The sequence below is a fragment of the Mustela nivalis genome (assembly GCF_964662115.1).
Source record: "Mustela nivalis genome assembly, contig: HAP1_SCAFFOLD_292, whole genome shotgun sequence".
Classification (NCBI taxonomy): Eukaryota; Metazoa; Chordata; class Mammalia; order Carnivora; family Mustelidae; genus Mustela; species Mustela nivalis.
Window position 1 is genome coordinate 518,817 of NW_028136349.1, and position 22,525 is coordinate 541,341.

Sequence of the window (22,525 nt, forward strand, 5' to 3'; positions counted from 1 at the left end):
ACACACATTTTCTCTCTCCTTCATATTTATTAAAAGGGCAGAGTTTTTAGAAACCTTTCAGTTGATTACCCCACCAACCCCACCAGAAACTTGAAGAAATTACCAATTTCATTAATAAAAGAACTAAACTTTTTGGAATACATTTTTTTTTGTTTGTTTTAGTTTTTATTCATTTAAGGTTGCTCTAGTTTGATTATGTTTCAAATTCATTAGTCAACAGTGAAAAGTAAAGGATAATAATACCCAAGGGGTTGTTTTATTAGTTGCTAAGTGATTACCCTGAAGTCTTCCTTGATTTAGACTAATTTGTAGGAGTAAATGTCCACCACTCTTACAATGTTTAATTTACTCCCAGGTATATCTGTTAGCCAGAGCTAGGTTGAGGGAACATTGGCCAATATTGATATTTAAAAAGTTTGGTTTTATAAAAATATAAGAATGATTTGCAGTGAGCTTATCAATTGTTTGTAAAAGCCGTTTAGAAATGTTGAATTTTGTTACTTGGCAGAAAAGTCTCCTTGTTGATACTTCATTTTGTTTTAAATCTGTTTGTCCAGAGAAGCACAGAAAGTTGCAGCTCCGTGGGAATTTCAAGAAGCATTAAAATTAATGATGCACATTTGCTTTTGGGAAATATACCACTAAGATAAATATCCCAATAGGATTAAAAACCTAGAAAATTTTACTTCTGTTTAATTTCTATTTTTCGCAAGGCTTATAATGATGTTTAAGAGAGACGTAGCCCGTCAGACTTTCACATCAGCTGGCTGAGTATCATCAATTACAGACAGAGAACTGTTCACCTTCTGTGAAAATTTTTCACATTCATTTAAAATGTCATCTTGTCGCTCTCGACCCGCAAGAACGACCGCAGACGAGGTGAGTGGCAAACTTCTTTATTGACAATCTTCAGCCCCGGGACCCCGTACACCGATTATAGCCCCAAGTTATAGAACACAGTGGATAGAAAGCAACCAATCACCACATAACACAACTACTATAACATCCAATCAGAAGGGATACAGATGACTTCAATCCAGATCATGCGGGGAGCTCGTGCCTACTGACGTGAGCCCCCGAAACTTATTGTTCACTCTGTTTTTGTGCCGTTCCCATGGTCCCTGGTTAATCTTATACTAGTCCCGATACTTCAGTACAGGTTGTGCGTTCCCTGGAGCGCCCCCACATAAACATTCACCTGCCCTTCTCCTCAAGCCTCGCCTAGTACGTGACTCCTAGCTTCTGCTGCATGGCTCTCCACATCATCTAAAGGCAAATTGTTCTTAAGGAAACTTCTGTTTCTCATGACTTCCCTTATTTTTATAGTTCCATGTATTTCAACAGATTTTTTTCATATTCTATGAACAACATTAATGGCCAAATAACACTTCTGTTGTTTAGCTAGTTATGTAGCAAAATACGGTTGTGCCAAAAAAATAACTTAAATCTGGTACTGCTTTGATCGTTAAATAGATACGTCACTATTACTCCTTATCGTGATGTGTTTGTGCTAACCTGGTTTTGCCTTTAGGTTGGCATGGACAAAGCACTCAATCAACTTTCTGTGCCTTTGGGACAGTTACGAGAAGTTCTGGTAAGTCCTCAATTAATGAAAACAGTCTGCTTTGACGCCAGTTGTCCTCGTTGGCTTTTCTCTAAGAATTCTTTTCATCTGTTAGTTTGGTGGTACTGGTGGTTGTATTTTAACAGTTCATGATTTTAATATTCACCTTCAGAAGAGTTGTAAATGATTTTGGTTTTGCATATGCTAAAAACCTAAAAAAACATGTTCGATTTGAAGAAGACATATTCTCAGAGTAGACAACCTTAAAATGTCAGGGGAGAGGAAGCATATTTCCAAATTCAACTTATTAATGCCACTTTGGTCATATGTAAGTGGTTTCTAACTTATGAATGACTTGTATTTTAACAGTTTGTAATCTTGTAAATATCCCCCCCACCCCACGTAATCTACGTGTGGTTAGGTTCCTGGGCTGATCTACAAAAACTGTGTAATCCCTAATGGAACTGAAGGATAATATAAATAAAATGTAATACTTAATAAATGTTACATTTGAATGTTCTCTCAGAAAAATCTCTGTTGTGGGAATGGGACTCCCCACCTCTAAGCCATTGGGAATAGGAACTCCACCTGGGTGAACAGTGGAGGGGCAGTTGTGGCATCACTTCTAACAGAAAACTGTGCTGCCCTGTCCCCCCCCGCCCCCCCCCCCGTCTGTGTCTGGTGCCCTGACTTACGGCCTCTGTCCGTTCTGATGCCCTGTCGAAACTTGTCATAAACGACACCATCCTTCCTTGTCTATCTCCTCTAGATTGAGTGGCCTCGTGCATCCCTCCCCTAAGACAGTGCCTGCATCCTAGAGAGAATATAAGGAGAACATAATTTAAGGGAAGACACAGTACATGGTTAGAACCAAGAAAAATGCGGAGTAATGGAAATATCAGTGCTGAGAAGCCTAGGGGAGGGGCAGGCAGGAAAGAGTTCATGAAACAGGTAAAAATCTTGAGTTGTGCCTTGAGGTAGCCAATACTTTCCATGGTTTATGTCTCATTTGAATTTTACAAAATCTTGTTAAAGGTACTTTTCCTTGGAATGGAAGGGATTTTCGTGGTCCGCTGCTGGATTCCACACCAGCCGCTGTGGGGCTCTCTCCCACTGCCTCCTTGGTGTGCCTCTTCCTCCCGGGGCCTCATAGTGGTGTTGTTTCCCAAGCCTAGCCTTCCTTTGGCCTCCCACTCTTCTCTCCCTGGAGGCAGATTTGCTCTACTCACACAGGCTCCCGTCCCACCTCACCCCCTGCCATCACCGTATCCCCTCCCTTTTCCATGGGCCTGTTTTTATGGCCACTTTGGTCCTGCTAAGCCACAGGCCTGACCTGCCTTTCTGGTCCCAACTCTGAAGCTGTTCTGTGAGATTCTCAGACCTCTGATGGATACGACTATATCTGTCTTCATTGTATCCCTGTGGGCTGCCACAATACTGACGTCCAGGAGGTGTTTCATAATGTTGATGGAGTGAATTAATTCACCTTCCTGTGGAATTTTTGTGATATGCCTACTTCATTCTAGTTGTTTCTGTTAACCTTTGTTTTGGCCCTAATTCCTAATTATCTCTTTATTCATTAGCTTCTGGACATGTTTCTCTACCTCTGTGCTCTGCCTTTTTCTGGTCTTCTGTTCTTCATTCTTGATTCCTGGTATTTCCATACCCACATTTCATCATCATGCATCAGTGCTTTGACATTCTCTCGTTCTCCAAAATATGCAGAATCTAAAGACCTCATCTCAGTGAAGTTGGCCCTCCATTCCTATTTTTGCTTCTCTCCAGAAGGAAGCCTGCAGTGCACATGGCTATGTGCCTGTCTGCCCCTGCCCCTGAGTATGTCTGCACTTACATCTGTTCCCCATCCCCTCCCCACCTCGGCAGCTGTGTACACATGGCTTTCAGAGTCCGATTCGAGCCCTGTCGCATTTCCAGACTCTCCTGTACTTTGCTTCATATTATCTGTTCTCCATTCTAAGCCCCCTCATCCCCATAACTTTCACTATATATGTGTCATTCTTCTTCTGGCCGTGCGACCCTGCCTTCATGTCATTATGCCCCCAGATCATGAGTCCCCTCAACAGTAACTATGTCTGGTATATCATGTTTGTTTGTTTGTTTGTTTGTTTTTTTGGTCAATATCTGCATAGTACTGGTGCACAGGTATTAAGTTCTGTGGAATTGAATGAGATGTAGGAACTTGATAATGTGACAAAACAATGTCTGTAATACGTTTTATTTTTTATTCTTTTAAAGAGTCTCAGGTCATCAGTCAGTGAAGGAATTCGGGCAGTAGATGAACTAATGTGTAAACAGCAGGATATAAGGAAGAAAAAGGTACCCTCCAGTAGATTTCTTATGCTGCATGCCCGTTGAAGCCCTCTCCTCTTTTCTCCACGAACTTGTCAGCACTATTCAGCTTTTTTTCAAAGCTCTCACGCATGTGCATTTTACCCATTATGTCACGTTATCTACCTGAAATAATAAGACAGAATTTCAGAGGTACCCACACAATCTCAAGATCACTCACTTTTTGCAGAACAAGGAACCGTGATAACTGTTGTCGGTGCAGCGCTTGACAGTTAACGACTGTATAAATTGTCAGCGGCCCTGTAAAGAAAATAGGCCTATATTAGAGACTAGGGGAGAAGTGGGCTTTCCAAAGCAAACTCAGGATTCTGCCGTAGGTTTGTTGTTATTTTCTGATCCTGTGTTCTTTAAGATCTGGTGTTCACTTTAATTTTTTCGATTCCCAATAGTTAGCATGTGATGTTGGCTTAGTTTCAGGTGTGTGAGACAGGCAACGGCTCTGTACATCTGAGGGCTCACCCCGGGAGTGTGCCCCTTAGTGCTATCTCCAGTTTCAAGTGTCCCCGATGTCATTCATGATCATAACGATGTAGGGGCACAGCGGGCATTGGGAGTCTGGGCTTCTGACTCTCGCCTGCTGCTCTGTACTATGTTTTCTATGTGTATTATTAGCATATTGTTAAAATCTCAGTGGGGAGAAAGCCTGTTTGAGGGACCTTCTGTTTAATTCGCCTCTGGATCTCCTCACAGCTTTTGTCCAAAGAATGCTTGTCATGCGCTTCCAGACAAAACAGTAAGCTTTATGAGAGCAGGGTGTATTTCTTGCTTTATTTTCTTGTGTCCCCCTCCTCCCCCACCCCCCGTCGGAATGAATGTCGAGCTCCCAGGGGTGTTCAGTAACTATTTATTGAATGGATGACTTTGTATTTTTTTGTTCTTTAAGGATGAGAGTTTTCATAATGTCCCTCAACCTCTTTGATAATATTTGTAGTGTAAAAGGTCTTTAATGATTTGGTGCTTGGCCATATAGGTATATGCACATGTAAACTGAGAGGGTCAGTACGATCGGAAGCCAAAGTTAAAACATGAATAGAGGGCCATAAGAAAACAAATGGAGGGGCGCCGGGTGGCTCAGTTGGTTAAACGACTCTTGATTTTGGCTCAGGTCATGATCTCAGGGTCATGAGATTGAGCCCCGCATTGAGCTCTATGCTCAGCAGGATGTCTGCTCGAGATTCTCTCTCTCCCTCTGCCCCTCCCCTGCACGCACACATGCAGTCTCTCTCTCTCTCAAATAAACAAATCTTTTTAAAAAAATAGGAAAGAAATGCCCATAGAAAGATTCAGGATGGGGTAAAGAAGAAATAAGAGTATAGAATTGAGAAAGCAAAGTCTAGGGTTTGTTTTTTTTTTCTCTATAAACTTGCAATAGAATATGGAAGTATGCTTATTCTAGAACTAAGATTTGCATTCTTGAGAATTCTGTGTTTCATAGAAATATTCAAAATATAGCATGCCCTATATATTTGAAGTTAACTTTTGGTCTTATATTTTCCTGCATTTAGCATGGGAAATAACGATGATTAAGAGTATAGATGGTGACGTTTTTTGTTTGCTTAATTTTTATTTTTATAGATGTGTGTGTTGAGGCTTATACAAGTTATTTGATCAGTTGAAAAGATTGAAAAAATCTTAAATTCACAAAGTTCTAAAGAAACCTCTGCACTAAAAGCAAGCAGGTAAGCATTTTTTTTTTAACTAAGTAGCACATAAATTAATATTTCACATCCAGTCTAATTAGGCGGGGACAGCTTAGTTAGAATTCATTTCTAAACAAGAAGAAAATCCAGGTTTGTGGCTAGAATGTAGCTCCAGGAGAGTGGAGAGCATGAAATGGTGAAATCTATAACATGTTCCTATAAACCCTTTGGTTATAGACCACAGTTCCAACACTTCATTATGCTTGCAGTGGAAAAGTATATTTGGAACCACCTTCCCTGAGGACTAGCAAAGTCCTGTTGATCTTTAAGGCATACCTACCATTCATCTTGGTTTTTCTCCATCTCATTTTTTTTCCTAGACATGCCCAGAGTATTACCATTGATGTATTTTGCACCAGCATTATATTATTATGAAACAGTATAGGACACATCCAGTTGAAATTTACAAACAGGAAAGAAAAAGCTTATGAAATAGGAAAAAGATGATGGCTCTCTTTGTTATACTGTGATTGTCTTGTTCCCTTCCTGGTGTGAATTTTCAATCAGCCAGGGTAGATGAGTGACTCAGAAAATGAGTAGTTAGGTCCTGTCAGCACCGTGAGACACACAGTGGTGCAGTGGGAGTAGCCCGGGCTGGTTCTGCACATACCAGCTGGGCTGCCTGCGTCAAGGTCGCCTGTTGCCCTGCGTGCCCTGCGTGCTCTGTTGTGTGAGGCTAACAGTCCCTCCCCCTGCAGGCGGAGTTAGGTTTCTAAATTTTAGGAATTAAGGTTTTAGATTTGGAAGGAACTTGAGAGACCATATGCTCCACATGTCTCATGATGGAGATTAAGAACGGACACATCCCAAAGGAAGCGATTCTCTGGTCCTAGGTCTCTGATCCTTTCACATCAAGGCATTCAACTAAGTGGTCAGCCTCCACTGTGCTTGTGTCTCTAGCCCGTTGCACTCGTGCTTCTGCCCAGGTTTGTCCACACTTAGCAGACAGTCTGTACACGGCCCTTCTGCAGCCCGTGTGTCTCCAGCGGCTCTGCTTTGCTGCGGCCCTTGGCAGCACCTGCAGCCCCTCCAGCCATGTCCACATTCAGCCCCTGGGGAGCTGGCCCTCCAGTGTTCTTCTCGTCTTTGCTGTTGCTGCTGTGCTCCTCGGATAGAAACACCTCAGTGAGCTCTGTGTCTACAATCCTGTCCCTTTGCCGCACTGTCCTTGATAAACAGCCATTGTGCGCTTTCTTGCTCAGAATTACCTTGGAGGACTTTTTTCTCCAGAAGAGCAGCTCTGAGCTCTGGAGTCAGGAAAGCCAGAGCAGCGTCAGCGCATGGTAAATCCATCTTGCTCTGCTAGGCCCAGAAATGCGGAGATAAGGATAAATAGGAAATGCGCATGGGGTCAGTCAGTAGAGGTTGGGATTAGGCTTCTGCATTGGTCATGCCCAGCACCTGCCTTCCCTCCACACCAGTTCTGATGCTCTGGGATGGGGCACACCATGGCAGGTCTCCAGACATTTTTGGGTTTCCTTACAGTGTGTTTCCTCACTACCTGACTGCCCATCCTCAGATGTGGGATGCCTCATAGAGCCCAGCAGGGGCTTTGGGGCCATTGTTGTGGTTTTTTTTTTTCTTTCACTGTTCAGCTTCCTTTTGAGTGGGGTTGACGCTTTCTAATGCGGGGGCAAGAGGGAAGTGTATCCAGTCCACTTGATGGCAGATGCACTGTGAGTGATTTCTCACCAGCTCCCAGAGCACCGAGCTTGCTCTTTCTGCCGTTGGGTAAATGTAAACTTGGAGTCCTCTGCTCTGAGCAATTTCCCAGGTTGCTGCTAGGCGGTCAGTTTTAGCTGATTGAGGAGACAGCAGTAGTTGGTACTGGGGAGGTACTTGGGAGGGAGAATGAGGTAGGCGGAGAAGAAGAGGGGGATTCGTGTATGAACGGTAGGACAGGGCAAGAGAGAGGAGGGGGTTAGGGAATGGGAGAATAAGGGCACGAATGGGAGAGCCCGAGGAACGTGGTGGAAACATGCAGCTGTACCCACACTGACCTAAAATAGCTCCATCCCCTTGCCTGGGCCCTGTGGCCCGGGCCAGGCTGCGTCGGTGGCTTCTATGAACTCCCCGCTCCTCACCCCTCACACCAGGGGCCTGCTGCACAGAGAGTTTGTCCTGAAAATTGATGGCGTGCATTTGCAGGTGCCTGAGCGCTGTAAGGCATGGGGGGGCGGTGGGGGTGGCAGGTTTTAACTTTGGGAATTACACTTCTCTAATTGTCTCTACTAGCCCTCTCTGGACTAGAGAGATTTTGGAGAGAATTGCCACAGAATTTAACCAGTTACACTTTCATGCTGTTCAGAGCAAAGACATGCCTCTTCTGGACAAAGTAAGACCAGTAAGTGTTGGTTTCGATTTTCAATTTGCTGTTTGCGAATTTCCTGGATGATTTTGGTTTGACCTAGCATTGCCCCCTGATAATTGCTACTCTACAGGATTTTGAAGCTAGCTTTGAATTTTTTTTTTTTCAGTGTCTCCTGCTTGGGACCCTGCTTCCATTATGTCACACTAGATAGATTTTGTGTAAAGACACAAGCGTAGTCTCCAAACTATGCAATTAAAATTAATTCTGAATTTCATGTAACTTGACACATCATATGATGTAGTCAGAGTTCATTTATCCAAAGCCCTTGACTGGGTTTAAATGCACGTTTGTCAGATTTACTCCGTAGCTTAAGAGGCAAATAACTTTTTGTCGTTCCGTAATTGTCTAAACTTCACTTTGATGAAGCCGACTTACTTTCAAAGAAATCATAGGGAGGGGACGCCTCAGTGGCTCAGTCAGTTAAGCCACTGCCTCTGGCTTAGGTCATGATCCCAGGGTCCTGGGATCGAGTCCCACCTTGGGCTCCTTGCTTGGCAGGAAGCCTGCTTCTCTTTCTGCCTGTGCCTACTTATGTGCTTGTGCTCTCTCTCGACAAATAAATAAATAAAAACCTTTAAAAAAGAAAGAAAGAAAGAAAGAAAGAAAGCAATCATGGGGAGAAAGAGATTCATTGTTATTCTCTAGGAAATGTTGGGATTTTAATCTTACATATATTCTGGTAGAATTAGAGGCTCGCTTTATATATATAACACATATGTATATAAATTATACACATATATTTGAGCTTTTAGAAACTGTTGGACCTTCTTTCCTGGTCTCTCTGTTCTTGCAGCGTATAGCCCACATTACGGCCATGCTGCAGCAGTCCCTGGGAGGCCTGCTGCTAGAAGGGCTTCAGACTTCCAATGTGGACATCATACGGCACTGCCTCCAGACTTGTGCTACAATTGACAAGACACGGGATGCAGAGGCGTTAGTTGGTCAAGTACTGGTGAAACCGTACATGGATGAGGTTTGTGCCCCCATGCACCTCATTCCACAAACACAGAGCATCTAATCTGGCTTCGTTTCTTGACTGGGTGTGAGAGAGCTCAGGGCTCTTCCTTGAAGATTCTCTTAGTTCCTGCTCTTCTGGTTGTAAGAAAAGGTTGGTCCCGCTTGGAGCCCATCAGCATGGCAGGAATCAGGCATGCGCTCTTGTCTCTTCCAGTGATGCCATAACTCAGGGATCGTCTTAATTTAGTAGGGGTGAGGGACTTGCCTAGGAAGAAGGTACGGATCAGAACATTTTCTGGTCAATTTCCATTTCCATAAGTTATACGTTAATGAAGTTGCCGAAAAGCGTGACCCCACCAAGGCGCCCGTGCCCACTGGAGGAGCTGGAAGACAGCTCTGTGCGCAGGGAAAGTCTGTGAGGGGAGGCGTCTTCGCAGAATTGATGTGGCTTAAGTCTTGAAGACCATGGGGGAGTTTGCCAGGCTAGGAAGGTGAGAGGGAGGGAATATTCAAAGATAAAGGGCTTTGAAGGGTGATTTAGCGGAGTCGTACCTTCAGTCCGGAACTTGGTTACCCAGTGTTCTTGACCTATAAGGATACAGTTAAATACAGGGAGTCAGTTTGTCCTGCCTCTGAGCGGCCGGAGTATGGGCTGCACCATGTGAGGCCACCAGCAATCAGCAGCTTCCAACTTAGAGAGCGTCGGATTCATCTAGTTCAGGCTGACAGAAGTCATGAAGCCAGTCTCAGCGTTTGAGGGCTTTCTTCCAGTCACCTGCCAGTGCGAGTGCTCTTTCTGTCCAGTAAGTATAAAGCTACCCACCATGACTTCAGGATGAAAGGCTTCCAGTTTTAAAATGAGACAGTATCCCAGTGATAGAAGTAAATTGAAGGATTAATTTCAGTAATCGTCTCAGCTTCATTAAGACTACTAAAAGTAAATGATCTGTCAGTTCTTTGTATGTATCCTATTATAGTTCATAGCTCTCTCTGTGGGGGTGAAAAAGATCACATTATTCTTTGTCACTAAATGAAAATATTTTAGTTATTTAATTTATGCCCTTTTCATTGAATTGAATCTAATATGCTAAATTAGGGAAGTACTTTACTTCCATGTCATTAAATGAACTGTGGCCACGTTTGTATTTTAAGTTTGTATGCTTGTCATTCACCTCCTGCAACTCAGCCTCACCAAAAAAAAAATAAAATAGTAAAGCAAAATAAGATGTGTTTTCTTCCATCACTTTCCATCACAGCCCTTTCCCTGTTCTGGAGACAGTAGAGGATAAGGCCAGGGTGAAGATGGTACAGAGCTGTTGTCTGCAGATACAGTATTTCGCTTTTAAGCTCAGAAGGGAAGCAGATGAGTGTGTGTAATGTTTTAGCTTCAGGCAAGTCTCTGACCCTCAGCCTCTGTGTCCCCCAGGGTTGGAGCAGTATTCCCAAATCCCGGGACCTAGATTTTCATGCCGGTGTTACTTACCTCCTGTTTAGAAAGCATACTGAGTGGGGAGGAGGAAGAACGAAGTGCATTTTTAAGGTTTACTCGATTCTTTTCTCTGTAGTGTATAGTTCATACTTCTCTTTTAGGTGCTTTAAAAACAAACAAAAACACAAACAAACAAACAAATAAATGAATAAAAATAAAACGCTCTTCCTTCTGCTAGGTGATTGTAGAGCAGATCGTTGAGTCTCATCCGGACGGCCTGAAGATCATGTATGCTAATAAGCTCCTGGAGTTCGTTCCTCACCACTGCCGCCTTCTTCGAGAGGTCACAGGAGGAGCCATCTCAAGGTGACGTAAAATGCTGTGTATGCACCTGAGCTCAGTTTAGTGACCACCTGTCACCTCCTCATGTGCCGCTGATCCCTGGCTGTCCTGTCTGACCTGGGAACGTGTGCTCTTCCCTATTTGTTACCAGTGCTGTGAGGCAGGTGTCGCTTGCCTGGGTTTACAGGGAAGGGAATGAAGAGTGGGGACGAATCTCAACGGTGACATTTGTGTGACTCCAGAGCCTCTGCTTTTCTCTTGTCTATACTTTCTCCTTAACCAGGTTCAAAATCAAAATTGGTTTCCTTCCATTATTGTGATGTCATCATCAGTCTAGAAATACCAATTCATTTTAATTCAACACATTTTATACTGATGGCAATTAAAGTCATGTTCGGATTTCCCTCCCTCTCTTATTTCATTTCCATGGCTTTCCAGTTCTGTTTCATGAATATCCCATTACCTTCCACCATCTCCATCATCCCAGTCCAGACCTTTGTCGCCTTTTGTTCGAGGGTAGCGGGCTCTCCCCACCTGGTCTCCCAGCTCCACCTGTCCCTCTTCATTGCAGCCCTCAGCTGTCCCACCTGCCCAGAGCTCTGCAGCCTTCCTGAGTCGCTCGTGGCTTCTCATCGCCCACAGAGGAGCATCCAGTCTTCCTGCGCAATTTGTGACCCTTGGTGCTTGAGTCCTAGTGGTTCTCCGCTGTAGAACTTTCTACTGTGGAACTTTACCCCATACTACTATGGTTCCTGGCCAGACAGGAGCGCTTGACCTTCCCTAACACACCTGGTACAGAAGATCCCTGACTTCACCTTGGTTCAGTTTATGGTTTTTTGACTTTTTATAATAGTGCAGAAGTGATATGCATTTAGTTTGGATTTTTTCCCAGGCTGGCGATCTACAGTAGGGTCCTTTTTTGTAATGCTGGGCAGGGGCAGCGAGCACAGCCCCCAGGCAAACCACGTGATCACGAGGGTCAGCAACCAACACACTTGAACCGTCCTGTTCTGGCTTTCAGTGCACTGTTCAGTAAGTTACATGAGATACCAGACATTTTATTGTGAAATAGGCTTTGTGTTAGGGGATTTTGCCCAATTGTGCAATACGGTAAGTGTTCTCAACACATTTAAGTTAGGCGGGGCTAAGCTCTGATGTTCAGTCGCTTAGGTGTTTTCCATGCATTTTCAACTAAAGAGATTTCCAGCTGAACAGTGGGTTTATTAGAAGCCGAGGCTGTCATAAGCCGAGGAACATCTGTCTATACTGTGCGCCTCTGTGTTTTCCTTCATTGCTTCCTGTCTCATATCCCTTTGTCTTTCTGTTGATCTGTCACTCCACATGAAGCTCCAGTCAAATACAACTTCTTTTTTTTAGGTTATTTATTTATTTACTTATTAGAGAAAGCATAAGCAGAGGGGGAGGCAAAGAGTGAAGCAGGCTCCCCACTGAGCAGGGAGCCCAATGTGGGACTCGATCCCAGGACCCTGAGATCATGAACTGAGCCACCCAAGCGCCCCCAGGCTATGGTTATTTCAAGAAAAAGTCCTATTTGTGAATTCTTCATCTAGTGAAGATGAATTAAAATCAGAAAGTCAACTCTGCCACCTTTAAAAACCCAGGAACAGAAACAAAATTCCACGACCAGGTATAACCCTATCCACAATAAATCACTTTCAATCCAGTCCTAATACAGAGTAGGAAGAAAGCATTCCAGAAAAATTTTGTTTTCTTTAATCAAGCTGGAAAATAACGGGCCTTACACGAATGCCCTTTAGGAAGACAGTTCTTATAGTTTTATGTTGATGGAAACTAACATTACATTCGAAATGCATGTTAAAACCATGACTGTAGACTAACTACCACTTTCAGTCATCAGAAGATGAAAAATGGTCAAGAGTCACCCAAACTGAATCCTGGTTCCTCCTGGAAAATGTTTTCCTAACTGAACTACTGTGCTCTTTCTGTATCTTACACAGCAGACACTGCGATGCACAAACACATCCAGAAGGCCTTTGAGGGCTGACAGCCTGCTGGAACAATGAGGAATTCACCCGGGTTTCTTCCTTTCTGCCGGGCCCAGAAAGTTCTGGGTAACCCAGGTGACGTGTCATGAGAATACAAGTGTGCCTCACACCGTACGTATCACCTTCTCAGGGTAGACACCAAAATCCATGTTCGTATATGAAAATCCGAGATGCGTCCAGAAATCAAGAGTAATTCTGTCATCTTGAAAGAAAAACACACTGTTGCGCTACCACATGCCTCGTTTCTCCTCGAGTGACTGCAGGAAGTAGGGATTGCAGTCAGAAGTCTCAGAAAGAAAAATTAGAGTAAGGGCAACACCTGAAGTTTACTCCTGAAAATACTTGGAGAACGACTGTGACCAATAAACCAGGGCTTAGTTCATGAGAGTATGTCAATGAGCTTATACATCCCATGTCCTGGTCAAACCCTCATGTCTGGGAGATGGAGGGACATCTTCATCTTCCAGAGCTACTATTAGGGAAAAAGGTGGAGACAATACTGACTGAGTCCCTCCTTCAGCAGGAGAGCCAAAAACACCTTGCCCCTCCATAATCCCAAATGAAAATAAACATCTCGGGGCACCTGGGTGGGTTAAGCTTCTGCCTTTGGCTGGGATGGAGCCCCACGTCGGGCTCTTTGCTCAGCGGGGAGCCCACTTCCCTCCTTCTCTCTCTGCCTGCCTCTCTGCCTACTTGTGATCTTTGTCTGTTAAATCTTTAAAAAAAAAAAAAAGAAAATAGACATCCTTATTTCCCTCAGAAAACATTTCTTTCTTACACCTAAGGAAAGCCATATTTGTAAAGATTAATTGCATAGGAGACTATTTCATACCAAAACTTACAGAAGACACCAGATGTTTTACTCTAAGGAAACTTTAGTGTCAAATGTCTTCAATTTCAAACATTTTTTTGAATAAAAGAAACGACTCATTTAAACCCATCAGAAAAGGGCAGCTCAATCAAACGAAAGGAAGTAGTTATAATAAAGATAATTTTTTTTAAATATTTTATTTATTTATTTGACAGAGATCACAAGTAGGCAGAGAGGCAGACAGAGAGAGAGGAGGAAGCAGGCTCCCTTCCGAGCAGAGAGCCCGATGCGGGACTCGATCCCAGGACCCCGAGATCATGACCTGAGCCGAAGGCAGCGGCTTAACCCACTGAGCCACCCAGGCGCCCCCTGGCTCCAACTTCCAAAGATGGTGTATGAGATACCTTTGGTGGGAAGGAATGAAGATCAGCAACTGTCCTTGATTCTGCTTCTCAGGAAGGCATTGTGATGTGGTGCCCAGGACTTTGGAGACAGACACACGCTTGGTGCCCTCCGGCTCTGCCGCTAAAGCAACACCTTCCAGAGGGCAGCTGCAGGCACCGGGTGGCGTCACACAGGGTCAGACCCGGGAGGCACTCAGCTATGTACCCCTTCCACCATCCTGCTGGGGTTAAAAAATTTCCTATATATATTTAAAAAAAGAACCAGAATAGTGGGAATGAATGAAAGATAAAAGTTTTCCTATGAAGTAGTGGTAGTTCTCTTGTAGTACTTTTTCTCTCTCTCTCTCTCTTTTTTTTTTCTTTCTTGGTTTGTTTTCTGGGGAAGGGGCCTGCCATGTGGGTTTTCAGTCAATGATGTTCCCTGACTTAAGTCATCCCGCCCCCCTCAAGGGGGTGGGCTCTGAGGAAACTTTTTTTTTCAGGCTTTTGTTCTCTGGCGGTTTTTTGTTTGTTCATTTTTTTTCTCACTTTGACCGCTTTTGATGGTTTTTGTAGTTTTAGAGGAAAACAAACCGCACCCTGATCTCCCTCTCAGAGAGAAGCCTCAGTCTGGCTGCAGAGCCCAAATAAGTTCCCCCTTGGCCACTGGCAGAGCAGGTTCCAAGTCGCTGTCCCTGGGGATGGAGGATCTTTTGCTTGTACCCAAAAGCACAGCAGCAGCAGCTTTGGGCACCTCTAGACTGCTAGAGAGGTTCCAAGCAGCAATCGCACACTGAGATTTTCCCGCTGGCCCGGGCTGGGAGTGCCTGGTCTTTCTGGGTCTAAGAGCGCCCACCTTGCCCGCACCAATTTCAGGGAAGGCAGAGGTTCGCGCGCGGGTCTCAGGCTCTGAGAATGGGGCACAGGTCTGAGAGCACCAGGCTGGGCCTTCGCGCACCTCACTGGGGCGAGAGTTTGGTGCAGGCTCTGAAACAAGGGCCTGTATCAAAGGGCACTGGCTGGGCCTTTATACCTCTCTCAGGGGAGTATCTCAGGCTCTATAGCAGGACTCTTGCATTCTGCCGCCTGGTGTGGCTCCCATCCCCTCACAGGAAATGGACCCCATGCATTCTCAGTGCCCTGGCAGCTTAGGGACCAAGAGCTGGTTTCTCTGCTGCACTCTCTGCCTCAGCGCCACGGGAGGCTTCCTGGGACCGGGGACTTAAGCCCCTGTCCCTAGCCGCCCAAAGTCCTACAATTTCCCCTGAGATCCTTTGCTCTTTTGGAGTGCTTTCAACCAGTCTCCGAGTTAATGCTGGTCCCCAGACGCAGGGCACTCTCGCTCGTATTGGGGTATTACTTTCCAACTGGTTGCCTCTGGTAGCTCCCTCCCCCTTTTGTTTATCTTCTGATATCAGTTCACAGTTCCCACCCCGCTTTACCTGCCCACTGGCTTCTTCTCCCCCTGTAGAGATCCAGACGTGTATAATTCTGATCTAAGGCTGATTTCATGGGTGATTGGAGTTCATGGGTGATTGGTAGGTAATCAGCTCATTTTGGGGCACAAGTTGAAAAGACGCCTCCTCCTACTTCTGCGCCATTTTGTTCCCCCTCTTAACTTTTTTTTTTTCATTGTATTTTACAGCACAAGTAGAGGGAGAGGATGAAAGAGAAGCAGGATCTGCACTGAGCAGGGAGCCAGATGCAGGGCTGGATCCCAGGACCCTGGACAGATACTGCACTGAGGGAGCCACCCAGACACCCTTTTAGACCTAGGATGCAGGTAGGAGAAGCAAGCCAGGGGTTCCTTGGCCCAACACTAATGACTATGGCTCAGACAAATCCATCTTCCACTGCAGGCTTCCAGATACTCTGCGAAGGAGACATTCCCCTTCCTATCCCTGAATGCTCTGCCAGTTCAAGGCAGATCCATGTTTCTGAGGGTTCCTCTTTGGTCATTCTGTCAGGGACAGCCAAGACAGCTCTAAGCCTGTGTGGACCCCAGGCCTGGGGATCCCAGCCCTGAACTCTTTGCTCTGCCCTTGATGACCCCAGAATAGATCAATTCAGCAACTGTCAATCCATGCCAGGCCAGGGAACAAACACAGCAGTACACAAGATCAACTCGCCTTGGTCCCAGGAGCCTGGATTCCCCAAGGAGGGCTTCACCTGGTCTCTGAAGGGGATTCTGGGTGTTCCAAGATGGCCATGGGTGGAGCCCACCAGGTAGAGAGGCCCCTGGAGAGTGTCCACTGGCACTGAGCAGACGGAAGATCCCCTCAGGCCTTCCCTCAAGGCTCCACTGTGCCCTGGGGAGAGAAAAGGGCCAGCCACACCGCACCGGGGCCGCAGCTCAGCCGCCCAGGAGCGGCAGCGGGCCTAGCCTGGAGCTCAAGCAGTGGCAGGGAGGCCGGGACTGGGCGGGGGTGCTGGGGTCCTGGAGTCAGCAGAAGAGCAGCTGGAACTGGCAGGGGGCGCAGCCAGGCCCCTCACCGGACAGGACAGACAGGAGGCTGGGCGAGGGCGCGCGGGCCTGCAGAGGCCTGCACCGCTGTTTGCCGCCCCCACCCGCCGCAGCGCGCCCGCTCCTGCCTGCCCTTCCCACCGCCTTCTGCGGGCCCAGCGAACTCACTGCGCAAGTAGCGCCTCCCGGGGAGGCAGGGGTTCTGGGCTGGCGGGGCAGGGCATGGGGGAGTGCATCGGTGCCCCGCTGACTCAGGTACTGAAGGGCTGGGGAGGGGTAGGGGCGCTAGGGAGAGAGGGAGGCTGTGTTCCTCCTGCCCGCTGCCACCTGCTGCTTCGTCGAAGGGAGCGGGAGGGGGGCCTGGCAGACAGGTTGCTGCTGGCCTGGTGCTTCTATGCCCCATAGCCCTTGCCCCACAGCCCTTGCCCCACAGCCCTCGCTCCACTTCTCTGTATCCAGGGAACCCGTGGGGCCCTACTGACATCAAGAAGCCCAGCACCACTGAGCTTGTCTGACCCCCAGAGAGACGCCTGTGCTGACAGGCTTCTTTTCCAGAACTTGATGGAAAATTTTGCCCCTCAGAATTGCCGGGCTCCCCAGCCCGAGAGGAGCTGGTTCTGCCCACGCAGCCTGGGCCCCACTGGGCCCCCTCCACCTCAACTGCCTTTTACCCAGGAGCCCCAGGATACCATTCCTTTCTGGCCCATGGACCCCTTTCCCCCACCCCCACCCCCACACCACTATTTTGGGGCTGCGACCGCCCTGGGATCACTTCCATCTCCGGCCCCCTAGCCCACAGGTCCTTGTCCACCTCCAGGCCTGACCCCTGGCCCCTCTAACCTCTGGGGTCACTGAAACCCTTCCACTTGGGGGCCACTGGCATCTGCGATCCCAGACTCCCGGGACTCCCCTCCACCTTGGAGCTCCCTACCCTGTTTCCTCGAGGAACTGCTGTGCCTAGCGCACCAAAACCCCACATTCTCAAGCCAGCTGTCTTCGGGCCAGGGACTCAGGTATCCTCAGGGACCCTCCTTTCTGGGGCACATACTCCTCTCTGTGCAGGAGAGACCAGAGAGAGCAGGCTTGGGGATCCTTCACTCCAGCTGGATGGAGGGGCAGAAGCTGGGGTGTGTGTGAGGGGGTGCTCACAGGTGGCCTCCCTGGGTAAGGAGCTTCCAGGAGGAAACTTCAGGGCGAGGCCAAGATGTGGAAGCCTCAGGAAGCACTGGCTGCACAGACTCCAGGCTCCTGGCTTGGGCAGTGGGCATTTAGTGGCCAGAGCCCTACAGGGCCAACCCCGTCCAAACCCACCCCACCCTGGCTGGCTTTTTTGTCTTGAATTTGCACAGCATTTTTTTCTCCAGTATGAAATTGAAAGCTTTGCTTTGGAAAGTTTTGTGTCCAGGAGGCTCCTGGGCATCCACTTACTTTATTTCCGGAGGCTAGTTGAGGAGGGTGGAGTCTTTGGGACCTTAACAGCAGGTCTCCTGATCCTTCCTGACTTCCTTTTTTTTTTTTTTTAGATTTATTTATTTGAGAGAGAGAAAGAGATAAAGAGCACACCACAGAACACATGCAGGCACAGGTGAATGGGCCAGGTGAATGGACCTGTGCCAAAACAAAGAGTCAGATGCTCAACCAGCTGCAACCACCCCCCCCCGCACCCCTTTTACAGATGGGTTACATCTACACACTGTTAGGTGCTTTTCCTGAACCCAGCTAGTCTTACAGCAGTCCTAGGACACTGTCTCTTGCCCAGAGTCTCTGGTCAGTACCAACCCATGCCTCAAGTGTGGGAATGACTTCTTCCTGACTCCTTTTTTTTTTAAGATTTTTTATTTTATTTTATTTATTTGACAGAAAGAGACCACAAGTAGGCAGAGAGGCAGGCAGAGAGAGAGAGAGGAGGAAGCAGGCTCCCTGCTGAGCAGAGAGCCCGATGTGGGACTCGATCCCAGGACCCTGAGATCATGACCTGAGCCGAAGGCAGCGGCTTAACCCACTGAGCCACCCAGGCACCCTTCCTGACTTCTTCCTAACTCCCTGTCCAGCCCGGGTTGCCCACCCCCCTCCAGGCTGTCCTAGTTGTATATATTGGATCTCTGTAGATTGTGGGCACTGTCAGATCCTCACCTGTCGTGGCCGGCGCAACAAATCAACCAGGAACATGAGGGTAAGAGGAAGAAGAAAAGAACTCGAGAAGCAGAGAGATGGGGGGCAGGAGGAGCACTGAGGAGGATGTCCAGCAGTGCTAAGTTTATTCAAAGCATTAAGGCCATATATATAGTGACATTACGTCTGTGTTTAGTTAAGCAACTACGGTTCCTCATGACGCCAAATGGCTGATGCCAGTACAAATACAGCAAACGTGAAAGTAATTTATGGGCTGTACTAAGGCAGCAAGGACCAGCAACGAACTTTTTAGCCCAACCGAATTGTTCTCATTTGTTTAGTAAGCGTGTGGGAAGTCACGTAGGTGAGTGTACAACACATAGCACAGACTCTTTCCCAGTGCTACTGAACTTTTTCCGTCCTAAACCTTTTGTTAGGTTATTTGGACTTTAAAGGAGGCACAAATCAGGGTCTGGTTCGGTTCTCGTCTCAAGCCTTATTGTGGCCTCCCACACTCACCGAAATGAGAACATGGCTCAGGGTTATGGAGTGAATATACCCTTTAGGAAACATTAAAGGACGTAGCATAACTGGTCCGGGGTCACCCAGCCTGTGAGAGGCATGGGTGAGATTCAGACTGCACTGGGTCGCACAGCCATTTTCAGCTCACCTTAGTGTCCAACCTGGTCCCAGAATGTTCCTGCTCAGGACTTTGCTTTGTGCTGAGCTGGGCTTGCTTCCTGCCTGTGAAGCCATTTTCACAGTGTGTCCCCAGCCCACCCTCTCACATTGAGCATCAGTGCTGCCTTGGCTGGCCTCTGTTGATCGTGCCGTTCCTCTCCATCCCTCTGTCACCCCTCCGGCCCACTGTCCTACTGCCCTCTGTCCAGTGGGCCAAGTTCTGAGTTTCTTGCCTACACTTCCTCTTAACTGTGCTCTGTTGAAATCCTCTCTAACAGGGAGGACCTGCTTATCAGAGCAGCTTGATTTGGAATCCGTCTCCCCTGGAGGTCAGAGCTTCTGACCATCATGTCCCCAGCCTCAGCACTGGGGATGCCTGCCCAGCCTATTCTGGGTGCTCGTGGAGCTCTGGGATCTTGGAGAAGATTTGCCATGAAAATAAGCATTTATACATAATACGGAAGAGAAGATCTGAGGAAAATGAGTGAGTGTCATCTGGTAATGTTTGTGTTAGGATGGTTCTGAAATTTCTGGGCCCTGAGTTACCAAGAATCCTAGGTTGCCCAGCCGGAAGGACCTCAGATAGATCAGCTGGGCTCCTCACCTCATTTGACAGATGGGAAGTTGAGGCCCAGAGCTTAGTGCCACAGAGCAGGAGTGAGGAGAGATGTTAGTGACAGGAAGAAACCATAGGGTAAGCACAAAGTGGCTGAGCCTGGGCTTTGTTTATGCAAATGAGTTGCTAAAACAGTGGACCTGAGGCTGCTGACCCTATCTAGTGCCCAGCAAGAAGTAATACCAGCCCACACCTTCTGAGGTTTAACTCATGCCAGGAATGATTCTCAGTGTTTTATTTGTGGGCACCTGGGTTTCTCAGTTGTTCAGCTGAGGTTATGCCCCCATGGTGCTGGGATATAATCCTCCCCAGGCTTCCTGCTCAGCGGGAAGCCTGCTTCTCCCTTTTACACTCCCCCTGTGTGTGTTCTCTCTCACCCTGTCTCTCTCTCTCTGTCAAATAAATAATAAAATCTTAAAACAAGAACAACAACACCAAAATGCTTTATTTGCCTTAGGAGATAGGGTCTGTTATGGTTACCATTTTAATGCATGGAAATATGGGCACAGGGGAGCTAAAGGAGTCCAAGGTCACACAGCTTGCAAGTGGAGGAGTCAAGATTTGAACCCTGGGCAGCCTGCCTCCAGAACCTGTATTATTTTTTCCCTTTGTGTATGTTATTTTTAAAAACCTTTCCCTGAATTCTAACAGAGATGTGTAAACATTGTTAAGCATGTAGTTTATTGATCATCACAAAGCTTAGGTTCTGAAGCATTGCAGCAAGCTGGGGTGGGCTTTGATGTCAGACCTGGTTGGAATCCAGTTTCTGGTGCTGCATGACCTTAGGTGACTTACTCAGCATCAGTTTCTGCACTGAGTTTGGCAGCCTTGTGATGAGTAGATCGTGTGACAGTGCCTAGCGGGTTTGGTGCCTGGTGAGTGTTTAATAAATGGTTTTCTCTTCTTAATAATGAAGATTCTAAGTTGTGTTGGTTTTGTTAAGCAGTCAGAATACCTTCCTCATCGGTCAGTTGCCTGTCAGTCGCCTTGTAGGTACTTGTGATGAGTCATTTGGTAAGTCACTATATATAGCTGAAACATTTGGGGGTAGTGGGGGGACACCCCCCCTGCCCCCACTGCCCCTGCATTGAAAGTCTGTAATTTAAAATGTTCCACCTGTGTCTTTTTTTTTTTTTTTAAACATAATTACTTTGGGACAGTGAAAGTTCTATGTCTTCTCCTTAGGGTTGTGACGGAGCCTTTGGGGACCTGCAACAGCTTACTTCCAGTTTCTGTCTGGCATGCTGATGGGCCAGAAGTTATTTTAACAACATTCCATCACATTCCAGGCACCTGGAAGAAGGAATATGTTGAACTTCTCGGAAATTATTTTTTGGAACTGTTTTTATTCTGAGGAATAACACATAAAAATTGAATGACCTTTATGGTTGACTTTTCCACTCTACATAATGCAAACTGAAAAACTCGTTGTTTTCAGCTGCTTCTGCAGCAGTGGGAAGAGCAAGCCTGTGGGAGTCCTCCCCAGGTTGGCCCCAGCACAGAGCTGCATCATTCTACACACCCCTCATGCCTTGTCTCCTTGTCTGTGAGGTGGTAATGATGGTGCAGGGAGCTCCAGGGGTTGTCGTGAAGGTTACAGAGATGGGGGGTGTAAACTTTGAACAGTGTGCCCCACATAAAATGCAGATCTGGTGAGCAGAGGCAGCTGCTCACATTAATTGTTGATGCCAAGGCACTGGAGTTCCACAACAGCCTATGCCTTTCTTTCCTGGGTCCTTTTAGTCTCAGCCACCACCTTAGAGAAAGTGACTCAGCAAGGCTGGTGCTTGTGGAGCCCTCTACAAAGCCAGCTAATTCACACGGGCGATGCCCTGGAGATAAGGGGGTTTTCCTGGGTGGTAGGACCCCATTTCAGAGGCTTAACTAGCCGGTTTCTCCTAACTGGTGCTGTCCTCCAGGGTCAAGATGAAGGCCTGCCAGGAGCCTGGTGGTCTCGCCAGAGTTTTCCACTGGAAGCATGAAGGACCCCATGGGGCCTCGTGCAGAATGACATGGGTGTTGGAGGGAGAACAGGGGGGACATCGCCTGTACCATCATGGGCAGGTCACTATATCTGGCTCACGCCGGCTTTCTTCCCATCTGGGAAATGGCAGAAGACCATGCTTTTTCACAGGAGGGATGAGGGTTTAGGGAGGTATTTGATGACTGTGTAGGGCTGCATGAGTAACAGAGTTGACGGAGGGGCCTTGGAGTCACAGACTTGGGTTCAGGCCCCTGCTGCTGCCACATAAAAGTAGATCGCTTGGGTAAGCCATGGACCTCAGTGTCCCCCTCTGTGCACTGGGGATAATACCTAGCATGTAGGTCTGTGACGGGTACAAAATAGAAGGCCATATTAGGAGCTTAGAGAAGAGCCTGGTACTCACTAGATTGTAGTTTTATGGTGATACTCTGGCATCACTGGTGTTGCAGACCTGGTCCTATCCTCTGGAAGCTTTGGCTGTGTGACAGATGGCTTATGAGGCCGTGGCTGACAGAAAGAAGCGGCGTCTGTCTTTTCTTAAGATTAAGGGTACAGAGGGGTGCCTGGTGGCTCAGTCTTTGAAGCATCCAACTCTTGGTTTCAGCTAAGGTCATGATCTCAGGGTGGTGGGATTGAGCCCTGAGGTGTGCTCTGCTCTCAGAGTAGAATCTGCTGGAGGTTCTATCTCCCTGTATTTGTGTGTGTGTGCTCTCT

At 47.1% G+C, this 22,525-nt stretch overlaps 2 protein-coding genes across 10 annotated transcripts in view; one reads left to right on the forward strand and one right to left on the reverse strand.

Annotated features, from left to right (window-relative positions):
- The window catches only part of LOC309857054 (conserved oligomeric Golgi complex subunit 2-like), a 32,508-nt gene extending 19,646 nt beyond the window's left edge, over positions 1 to 12,862 (forward strand). Inside the window, exons 3-6 of one of the 5 annotated variants that reach the window (XM_082749935.1) lie at positions 1,532 to 1,594; positions 8,799 to 8,978; positions 10,630 to 10,757; positions 12,716 to 12,862. In XM_082749935.1, coding sequence (XP_082606061.1) covers positions 1,532 to 1,594; positions 8,799 to 8,978; positions 10,630 to 10,757; positions 12,716 to 12,752 — 408 coding nt within the window. In that variant the 3' untranslated portion in view covers positions 12,753 to 12,862. Of the gene's footprint in view, positions 1 to 1,531; positions 1,595 to 8,798; positions 9,114 to 10,629; positions 10,758 to 11,304; positions 11,410 to 12,712 lie in introns of those variants that run through there. The other 4 variants (XM_082749934.1, XM_082749933.1, XR_014307453.1 and 1 more) reach the window with 4 other exon arrangements.
- The window catches only part of LOC309857055 (uncharacterized protein), a 252,171-nt gene that overhangs the window by 55,191 nt on the left and 174,455 nt on the right, over positions 1 to 22,525 (reverse strand). The window contains exon 3 of one of the 5 annotated variants that reach the window (XM_082749944.1): positions 2,356 to 2,378. The exons of 2 other annotated variants lie outside the window; for them this stretch is intronic. The gene's annotated coding sequence lies outside the window, so the exon portion shown is untranslated. Of the gene's footprint in view, positions 1 to 2,355; positions 2,379 to 3,796; positions 4,040 to 9,112; positions 9,228 to 22,525 lie in introns of those variants that run through there. 2 more of the 5 variants (XM_082749941.1, XM_082749943.1) reach the window with 2 other exon arrangements.